Raw genomic sequence first — 10,401 nt, forward strand, 5'->3', positions numbered from 1 at the left:
CGTTGCTTTCCAAGTGTCGGTCCACGTCCGTCTGTCTTCCGGCCTGCTCTTCCAGCTGCTAACCCTCTTTTCCCTAGGGGTCCCCTCCCCTGCTCCGGCAGCGCGCTCCGATCTTTGGAGGCTGTGTCAGGCTGGGCAACCTTGGAACCGGTGCTGGAAAACGCACCTTTGTGGCAGCCCTGCCCGCGCGCCCTGGTGGCCTCTCCGTGCGCCCTGGCCCCGAGGTCGCGGCACTGCCCCGCGGGGATGAGCCGGTCGGCGGCCCCACCTCTAGCGTCTCCGGCACTCTAGGAATTGCGGCGGGCGGGGGAGGGTGCTCCCCCGCAGGGCAGCGGGGACGAAGCTGGGCGGGTACGCGCGGCGCCTCGGAGCCTCTAACTCCCGAGGGCTCATTGGGCTCGGGGGCGGCGTGGGCGGCGGGGGGGTCGCACCTTCTTGGGGAAGGGAGGCGGGGCCCCGGTTTGTGGCGGGAGCCTCGGGCGGGTAGCACTCGCCAGGCGAGAGTGGGGGCGAAGCGCTACGGCGCCGGGAGGAGGCTCCTGTCCTGGACTCCGCGTTAGGCCGGAGTGGGGGGCGCGGCGCTGCCACTCCAGCGTTCAGCAGGGGGCGCTGCTCCGGGAGTTAGGCGGGGGTGGGGTGGGAGAGGAGGGGGGGGCCGCGACTTGCTGCGCACACTTCCCCCATTATTAAACACTATGTTCAAAAGGCGCCGGGGGACTTCCCGGAGCCACGGAGCCCGCGCCGCCCGCCCGCCCGGCCCACGGAGCCCATGGACCTGAGCGCGGCCGCCGCGCTGTGCCTCTGGCTGCTGAGCGCCTGCCGCCCCCGCGACGGGCTCGAAGCGGCCGCCGTGCTGCGAGCGGCGGGGGCAGGGCCGGTCGGGAGACCGGGGGGCGAGGGCGGCAGCGGCGGGCGGACCCTCGCCCCAGCTGCGGGCGGCTCCGCTGCCCCGGCCGCCGCGGCTCCCGGAGTCCGCGCCGCGCGCCGCGCCTCCGGCTCCGGCTTCAGGAACGGCTCGGTGGTGCCGCACCAGTTCATGATGTCGCTTTACCGGAACCTGGCCGGGAGGGCTCCGGCCGGGGCAGCCGCCGCCTCCACCTCGGGCTCTGGCCGCCACGGCCGCGCGGACACGATCACCGGCTTCGCAGACCAGGCGAACCAAGGTACTCACGCCTCTTCTGCGCCCGTCCATCCAGTCGGCTCCTAGGCTGAGGCCACCGCCAGCGCCGAGCCCCCGCCCCAGACCCTCGGGGCGCGGCCTCCTCACGTCCCGGCCTCAGGTGTTAGAAACCCCGCCGAGGCCCACGCACCCGAACCCGCTGGACTGTGGCGAGAGGCGCGGCAACTCCCGGGGCCCGGTCCCCCCGCCGGTTTGTCCTGGCCCTGCTGGCCGGCGGGTCCCCTCGAGGAGGCAGGCTGAGTCCAAGATCCGAAGCAAGACGGGGCCCGGGCCGAGAGGAACTGCGCAGTGACGGTGGTGGCCGCAGCGGCTGTTCCAGTGCAGCTGTAGTCTCTTGGGGGGGGGGGCACACAAATTGGGGGGAATTCAGGGGAATGAGGGGAAGAGGCAGGCATTAGACTGAAATCAGCGGCCCGGACAGGCTGGTGGCATCAGCAGGTACACGGCGGTCCCTTCTCGGCGTGCTGTGTCAGGGTGGAGCTGTGTGGCTGAGTGCCTGCGCCCGGTGCTGGCCCCTGGGACAGCTAGAGGTGGGGACCCCAGTCCTACGAGGAGGTGAGGGTGGTCACTGAAATCGTGCAGGAATGCAGGCCTCTCTGGGCACCCAGCAGCCCACCTTACTCTGCCCCGGGTCCCTCAAAAGTAGGACGTGGGTGAGATTGTGGTGGTGGCTGTGTGTCATCTGGATTTTATTAATCTCTATTGAAGTCATTAAAGCAGACAGATAGGGAAAATTTAACTAATTTCAGGCGGAAATGCAAGTAATGTTGGCCTTAATTCTATCCAGCCAAAGATCCAGCGTGGAAGGCAGGAGGGGAAGAAAGGCGGGTGGGAGAGAAGGGCTGGAAAGGAAGCGGTCTGCCGAGCCCGGGAGTGTCTGCTGGCTGTACATCCCAGACCCTAGCCTGGGAACGCAGGTAGATATGACCAAGGCGTCCACCCCCTGCAACACACACACGTCTACCCACAGACTGCTTTATTTTGAGTGTGGGACTTCCTGGGCCCAGACGGCTCTCTGGGTCAGTGGCAAGTATCTAGCATTCTGTGTGCCTCCCTGGACTGGATGCTGGAGGACTCCTACAGAGGTGTCCAGGGCCAGGGAAGGTTCCAGACCTAAGCCTGCTGTGTGGGCTCTCAGGATGCAGGAGAGGTGGGTGTGCAGGGCTCTAAGCCGGCAGATGCACCAGCTGCTCTCTCTTAGTTGGGGCTAGGCCTCCCATTGGCCTCCGCCTGAGCGAAATCTTTTCCTGGGGAGCTTCGCTTGGCTGGCCAGGCTCTCAAGGCAGCTCTCCTTCCTGCCTCTGTAAGGAGGGGGTGCAGCGGTAGCCCATTCAAGTGGGGAGACGCTGGGGTGGGAGTGGGGGAGAAGCTCAGAAAAAGTGCCACAGGGAGCCCGGGGAGAAAGCAGTGGTAGGGAGGAGGAAGCGCCGCTAGCCTAGCGGTTCGAGCCTCCCTGGCTCTCCACCGTGCGGTTCAACTTGGAGCAGGGCTACTTGAGGTCCCCAGAAGCCACCGGCAGAGCCCAGACTTGGGACCTAGGGAGGTGAGGGCCTGGCGGTGGTGGTCCGGGAGCAGATCTCCAGAGGTGGGGGCCGTCTGCACAGTCTCACCGAGTTTGGGGCAAAACGAAACCATATGACCTCTTCAAAGGGAACTCCTTATCTGCTGCTCGGTGGAATTTCAACTTTTTCCCCCCTGAGCCCAAAAAGGAAAAAAAAAAAAAAAGTGTCCACGACCAGAAATAAAACCCCCCAAACCCTGAGAGAGAAGTCATAACGGAGGGAAAGAATACGTTTGCGGAGGGATCGGTGGGTCCTGGAGGCGAGAGTTCTTTGAACCACTGCCTTCACTGCAGCGAGAAAGGCAGCCCCCCCCCTCCCCCCCCATTGCTCCAAACCCTTTGGAGAAGGTTCCTTGCGCTCCTTTACTGCCTTCCCTCCTCCATCGGAGTTCGCAGAAAGCTGGGAGCAGCTTAGCCGGGAGTTTCCCAATGCAACCAGCTGCGCTCCACGCTCTGAGACCTTGGGCCGAGCCGGGGCCCTCCCGAAACGGGCCTAGTTCCCCTTCAGCACGGCCGGGAGGCTGGACGCACCAGAGGGTTTGTTCAGCCCCGCTGATGGGTTTTCCTCCGGACGACTTGCACGGAGGGCCGGGCCAGCAGGGCAGATCGTGGTCAGCGAGGATGTCCAGGCTGAGCTGGGGAAGAGAGGTAGAGGAAGAAGCAGAGTTTTCAGGGACAAGATTTTTCCGTTGTCGCACAGCCGGGGCTCAGCGGGGCAATACTGAGCAGTCCCGGTAGAGCGCGGGACCTCTGTCTGGCCTCCAGACCTCGGAAAGGGCGCAAGGCCTCCGACACGCCCCGCGGAGCCTTCTGGCCGCCTCGGGCCCGAACGTCTGGCTTCCGCTACGTAGGCCCCGCACACACCCAGGGCTCTGGGTCAGTCCGCGGACCTGCCGAGGCATCGGGTGCAGGTGTATGGTCCTGGCCCCGAGGCTCAGCGGTAAGTCAGGGCCCGTGGGTTGTCGAGGTGGCGGAACTTTGGCTCGATGAGCCGAAGCCCCGGTCCCTATAGCCGATAGGGCGACGGCCCCCTTCACCTGGGCCAGGCTGGCAGGTGTACGGCTGGGCCGAGACGAGAGGCGCGCGCCAGCTCCAGCCGGCTCGCTCCCGCCTCCGGGGCAGTTGGGCTGCACGCGGTTAAGAGGCCCCGCGGCCAGGAGCGCGGGCTTCGCTCTCCGCTCTCACCGCGCTCTTTCTGTCTCTGCTCGACTTCTGCAGACGAATCCGCAGCCGAGACCGGCCAGAGCTTCCTGTTCGACGTGTCCAGCCTTCCCGACGCCGACGAGGTGGTGGGAGCCGAGCTGCGCGTTCTGCGCCGCGCGTCCCCGGAGCTGGGCCCCGGCGGCGCGACCCCCCCGCCGCTCCTCCTGCTGTCCACGTGCCCCGGCGCCGCCCGAGCGCCGCGCCTGCTGCACTCGCGGGCCGCGGAGCCCCTGGCCGCGGCGCGCTGGGAGGTGTTCGACGTGGCGGACGCTGTGCGGCGCCACCGCCAGGAGCCGCGCGCCGCCCGCGCGCTCTGCCTCTTGCTGCGCTCCGTGGCCGGCCCCTCGCAGGGCCCGCTGGCACTGCGGTTGCTGGGCTTTGGCTCCTGGGGCAGCGGCGGCGCGGCGACAGAAGAGCGCGCCCTGCTCGTGGTTTCCTCCCGCACGCAGAGGAAAGGGAGCCTGTTCCGGGAGATCCGTGCTCAGGCGCGCGCGCTCGGGGCCGCGCTCGCGGCAGAGCCGCCGCCCGACCCGGGACCCGGCACCCGGTCGCCGACAGCGGTCATCGGCGGTCGCAGGAGGCGGCGGACGGCGCTGGCCGGGGCGCGGGCGGCGCAGGGCAGCGGCGGGGGCGCGGGCCGGGGCCATGGGCGAAGGGGCCGGAGCCGCTGTAGCCGCAGGCCGCTGCACGTGGACTTTAAGGAGCTGGGCTGGGACGACTGGATCATCGCGCCGCTGGACTACGAGGCGTACCACTGCGAGGGCGTTTGCGACTTCCCGCTGCGCTCTCACCTAGAGCCCACCAACCACGCCATCATTCAGACGCTGCTCAACTCTATGGCGCCCGACGCGGCGCCGGCCTCCTGCTGCGTGCCCGCGCGCCTCAGCCCCATCAGCATCCTCTACATCGACGCCGCCAACAACGTGGTCTACAAGCAGTACGAGGACATGGTGGTGGAGGCGTGCGGCTGCAGGTAGCGTGCGGGCCCGGCCCGGCCAGGGAGGGGGCGGCCGCGCCACCGAGGACCCCCTGCTGAAAAGCAGCTGCGGCCGGGGCCTGTCGCAGAGCGTAGGTGCGCGTCCAACTCCGGCCCCGCGCATGCATGGAGGGAGAGCGCACGTTCACACTCACACAACACTCGCATCCGCACACTCGGTCACTCGTGCACACCTTCACCGTGGGCAGCGTCCGCCAGCCCTGGGAAGAGATGATCTGACGCTCCCGAATGTGTACTCTGCAAACACATCACCCTTTTGGAGAGAGGACGGTGTTTGTGTTAATGTTACAGAGGCACTAAATCGGGGAGAAACGGATTAGGGAATTAGGGGCTCCAGAATGGGTGAACTAATGGGATACTGGAGTGCGCTTTATCTGACCCCTTTCTGTTTGTGGCCGAGTGTGGGGGAGCACCCGCGGGTGCTGAGTGTCTGGTTTGCACCCTGGGACCAATTGAACAGCTGTAAGAATGTCCTTTCTGAAGGTTTGCGTTGCACGGAGGCCATTTACTCTGGGAAGGAACCGCTGCAAAAGGCATCTTTTTTCTTTAACTTAAAAAAAAAAAATCTAACATGCCCTGTCAGTTTTGAAAGGGAACATTTGTCTGAAAGAATGCATCGTGAGGAACTACCCACTTCTACGCAAAGGCCAACACTGCCCTTTAAAAAAAGTCAATTCCAATTAAGAATGATCTAGAATGTGGAAAAAAATATTATCTTTTTGGGAGAAGTGAAATGGAGGAGAGTTTTTAAACTGCCAGCCTGATCTGATATGGAATTGGGGGTGGGGTGGCATGTGCCAGGTTCTGAAGCTCCTATGGGCAGTTCATGGAGGTAGCGAGCCTTGGGGGTGCTAAGGAGGAGGCTTGGTGCAGCGACTGGGAACAGGGAAAGGTGGCAGCTCTCCCGATTACTAGAGACCTGCCAGGAGGGTTTGCTAAGGAGCTAGAGGCAGGGAGGCGTCCTGGGGCCGGCTTCTGCTGAAGGCTCAGGCTTGTCTGCCAGGTAGGCACAGCCGTCTCCAAATGGTGTACTCAGAATGGGCCAACATGTGCTTGCGCTTAGCTATCAAGTCTGTGTCGGCTTTTACACGCCATCACAGTGTTGTTGCTGTAGTTTTTGGCAGTGTGATAGTAACGGGAAGTGAAGCTACACAAAAGTGCTTTTGTGAGATTTCAGCTCCCCACAACCCAGTGGTGCAGAGTGGGAGGAAGGCCCCCCTTCCCTGCAGTGCGGAGGGGAATTTTTGGTTTGGCTGCTGTGGCCCCTTGGGAAGGGCAGCGAGGGGCCTTGGTGTGGCCCAGCAGAGGTGGAAGTCTGTCCCCCAGTCCCCATTGTTTTATTTGGTTCATTTCTGCCTGGTAGTCGTTTGTGGCTTTGTGTAAATGGTTGAGGGAGAGAGGAGAAACAATTTGGATTCCACCTGTCTGGGGCTCTGAGGGCTTCTTTGAAAAACTCTGCAGCCCTGCTGGTTCTCCTATTTAAGGCTTTGTTGGGGTTTTTCCTTAAGGTTCCCCAGGAAAGGCATGCGTTCCGTCCTTCTGGTCTCAGATGGTAAGGTCCATAGGTGATTTATTCAAATTTTAATTCTCGGTGATTAAACATGTAAGAGAGAGAGAGAGAGAGATACTAAAGATTTAGACACAACTAATTTACTTAAGGGCCCCGCCTGAGACCCTTTTATTTTGTAAAATTCCCTCAAAGGAAAAATACATTTATAATGTGAATTTATATGCTGTGGCTACGTGAGTAGCTATCAATAATGAGAAAATGCAAGTCTCCTTAGGTTAAAACAAACTTCCCAAAGTGGCAGCTTTGGTATATGCACGGTCTCATTCCGTTTACGGATTTTTGCCAGCAAAGCTTCACTTTTCTAAATTGATTTTAATAATTGCATGGTGATTGCTCTGTCATAATGAAGAATAAAAAATGACACTAAAATATTAAAGTTTGTAGTATTTGACGTTTTAGGAAGGGAGTTAATAAGAAATAGCTATTATTTTGAAGAAATTCTAGGTTATTTAATATCTTGAACAAAAGGAAACATTTTGATTCTTTTTTAGTGACTAGGAAAAACAAGTTTTGGGGAAGACATGTTTTGATTTAGCCTGAGCTCTTTGCGGCAAGAAAAAAATGTCCATTTTCTTTGTTTCTTCCTAATGACCTCCTTCCACCGAGATATGTTGTAAGTGATGTAGGAAGTAGGCATCTTCCTACGTCTTGAGGTCCAGGCTGCCTCTTGTGTCCTTGGGCAGCGACAGTTCCCTCCGGAGTCTCAGATGGCCTCAGGATGTTCTTGTTTACTGAATGGAAGGAATGCCTTCTGGAATTGCTCCGGAACTGTGTGGAGCCACCAGAGACCACCTGTGCCCGCTATAGCTCTGCCCGAGGCCTCGGGCATTTTTGAGTTCAAAGTAGGCAAACAGAGAAGATGTGTCACACCTTGTAAAAGTAGAGCAAAAGGGCCACCGCGTGCAGAGACAGACGGGTTTTTGCTGCTATGATGTGGTTCGACCAGCGTGGCTAGGATTTGGAGAAGAATTCTGCCAGCTTGCTTGGTAGTGCCCTGTACTGTCTTCTGGGCAGTGGGGCGCGGGCTGAATCACTCAACTGGGAGCCCCAGTCCCCAGTCCCCAGCCATGGGAGAGCTGCCGACTGGTAAGCAGGGATAAAGTGTATAATGACTGTGAGTGAAGGCAGCCCCCCACCGCCACCCCAATTTGGGTCCATCTGGGTCTGGGACTACCAGAACCTTCTTCCTAAAGAACATCGAGTTTTCCATTTTGTGGGGGAAAGACTTGTGTATTCTAGTTGAGACCATTTGAACCACTCCTTCGTGCTGGAGAACAGGGTGGGCATCCCTGCTTGGGGAGTACGGGGCAGGTCAGCAGGGGCCCGAGGGGGTTGGTGCTGGGTCTGCCAAACACCAGGACAGTCTAGTCACTGCTGCTGGAAGCCAGACTTCAGTATGAAGGGAGACATTTCCACTGGCAGACAGCTGTGTGCAGCGATGCCCACATGATTCCCTGGTTGGATTCTGGCTTTCCGAGCAGCAGCGTTGGGTCCTCCCAAGAGGGTGGCACGCTCTGTTGTCTTAGCTTGAGCTCTGCCCGTCCTTTATGTACACACTGCCCTTTGCCCTGGTGTCCTGGCATTTTACTATCAAAGTGGCATGGGAAAAAGGAGAGCTGTGGATTGTGTGATGTCGAGTCAAATCCAGCAAACCCAGCGCAGTGTCTGGCCCCCCGACAGTCTCCGGGAAGTGTCAGCAGGAGTGGGGATCTTGCTGTCAGTGCTGAGGGGAGTATGGACCACCCTGTGGATGTAATCAGAGTGTAACTCAAATCCTACAAGTCATTTATCCTGTTTGTAATTTTATTCAAACTCATAGCAGAAAATAACCCGGGATTGTAGACTGATTTTCTTTCTTAAAGCAGAGAGAAAAATTGAATTCTTTCCAAGAGGAGCTTGTGCACAGAAAAAGGCAGACTCTTGCCTCGCTTGAATCTGGTGTCCAGAAAGTCCAATGAGAAGCAGAGAAAGCACAGCATCTGTGTCTGGGACACACACATCATTAGGGCCTTGGCGGTCTCCTGAGAGCAGGTTTGTGGGGAGCAGAAGCCTCCCCAGGCCCGGAAAGCAGGGCCCCCTCAGTGGGCCTGGGCCAGGAGCCTCCAGCAGATGCCAGGTGGGCTGGGAGCGCCGAGGGTCTGGAAAGCAGCCATATGTCGGAGGCTGTGAAGGGCTTGCGTTGTCCCCTCAGGTGACTGGACTGGGAAGGAGGGAGAGGCAGCTGGCGAGTGAGTCCAGCAGTTAGAAGACGTTGGGAGTGAGATGGGAGGGACTAGGTCTCTCTGAGGTGTATCTGAGCAGCACTGGGGTGTCTGTGGACTTCTGCACACCCAGGAGTGAACTACCCCAGGCTGTCACATGCTGTCTGCCTGATGCAATGTCACTGCAAGGTGTCTCCTGAGAGGTCTGGGACAATCTGGGCAGCTGCCTCCCTGCCCGGAGCTCCTACCTCCCCCCCGCCCCTCCCCCCCCGCCCCTGGGTCCCATGGTTCTAGGGTTCTACTTGGTCCCAACATCCACTAACATAGTTCAAAGGCAAAGCGGATGTGACTCTTCCTGGAAAGGGTCACCTTCCAATATCAGAGCCGTTTCTCACAAGTATGACAGCTCTCACCTGTGTGTACATGTGTGTGTCCGTGTGTGTCCATTACACTTCTGGTGGCTGTTGGTGCTTCCTGGATGTGGCTTTGGTTTCTCCCTGTGTCAAGGCAAGTGCAGGGGAGGCCAAGATCTTGGGGGTAGGGCTCACCTCCCCAGACCCACGACCTTTCCTGTGTCGCAGGTGAGGAGCACTGCCAACCCAGCTGGAGTTGACCTGTGCCCACACAGGGGTGGGTAGAGCTGCATTCGCTGAGATTGTTCTGGGACCGGATGCTGGGAAGGCTGTCTCCTGCCGCTGGTGCGTCTGTGGGAACAGCAGAGGAAAGAAAGGCTGGGCCTTGTGGGCAGCCCAGACAGGGACCTGGGACTGTCCCAGAGTCCCTGGAGGAGACAAGCAAGCCTGTGTAGGGGTGAAGTGTCCCATTCCTCCTCACTGCCATGCCTGTGTCTGGTCCAGCTCGCTGGAGGCGTGACCCGGGGGGCAGGCATCAGGAAAACTTCTTTTTCTTATGGCCTGCATAATGGTGGCAGAGTTGACCGCGAAGAAACACTAGAAGGGAGGAGGCAAAAGATGTTATTTATAATTTTTCAGACAGCTCTGCCTTTTGTGCCTGGAGCCTTCTGGCCATTTCAGCTAGAACAAGCTTCTTCCTCCTTTTGTGCCATTTCTGGACTTGAATCTGTTAAATAGTTAAATCTTGATGGAGCTCAAGGCAAGAGATGCCTGTTCTTGTCAGGAAGGCCACACTTCACTTTTGTGGAGTCCCCTACCTGGATGTAGCTGCAGGAGGGTTGGGAGTTGGCTCTGATCATTGGTTTGGGGATACTCTCTGCTCGTGATGTGCACACACCCAGCTTCCCCAGAGCTCGGCCTCTCCCCGCCTACCCCCAAAGCTGCCAGTATAGGCGCTGTACTTGCAGCTGGCCTGGGACTGCTCTAGACCATCCGACTGAGCAGACTTCGGCTTGGGGCTTCACAGTGGCAGCAGCAATTTCTACAGAGCAACCCAGGGAGGGTGGAGTCGAAGAGTGTGAGGTCATCAAAAAACTGGTCTGCATTTCTTTTCTTTAATGTTTATTTTGAGAGAGTGTGAGCAGGGAGGGGCAGAGAGAAGGAGACACAGAATCCGAAGCAGGCTCCAGGCTCCCGGCTGTCAGCACAGAGCCCAATGCAGGGCTTGAACCCATGAACTGTGAAATCATGAGCCGAAGTTGGATGCTCACTGACTGAGCCACCCAGGCGCCTCAAAACTGGTCTGAATTTTGAGCTGTGCTTAGAGTTGTTAAAA

General features: G+C 59.2%; 1 protein-coding gene across 1 annotated transcript; it reads left to right on the forward strand.

Moving 5' to 3' along the window:
- The first annotated feature begins 769 nt into the window (after window positions 1–769).
- GDF7 (growth differentiation factor 7) lies at window positions 770–4,921 on the forward strand. Its single transcript, XM_039220183.1, has 2 exons — window positions 770–1,163; window positions 3,960–4,921. Exons 1-2 carry the CDS (start codon window positions 770–772, stop codon window positions 4,919–4,921), a joined length of 1,356 nt encoding a protein of 451 aa, XP_039076114.1.
- The last annotated feature ends 5,480 nt before the right edge of the window (window positions 4,922–10,401 follow it).

The sequence above is a fragment of the Hyaena hyaena genome, unplaced genomic scaffold, assembly GCF_003009895.1.
Source record: "Hyaena hyaena isolate Hyena2069 unplaced genomic scaffold, ASM300989v1 scaffold_874, whole genome shotgun sequence".
In the NCBI taxonomy this organism is placed as follows: domain Eukaryota; kingdom Metazoa; phylum Chordata; class Mammalia; order Carnivora; family Hyaenidae; genus Hyaena; species Hyaena hyaena.

Coding starts and splice junctions, on each gene's coding strand:
- GDF7 (XM_039220183.1), top strand. CDS start 770: ATGGACCTGAGCGCGGCCGCCGCGCTGTGCCTCTGGCTGCTGAGCGCC. Junction 1,164..3,959: donor CGCAGACCAGGCGAACCAAG/GTACTCACGCCT, acceptor CGACTTCTGCAG/ACGAATCCGCAGCCGAGACC.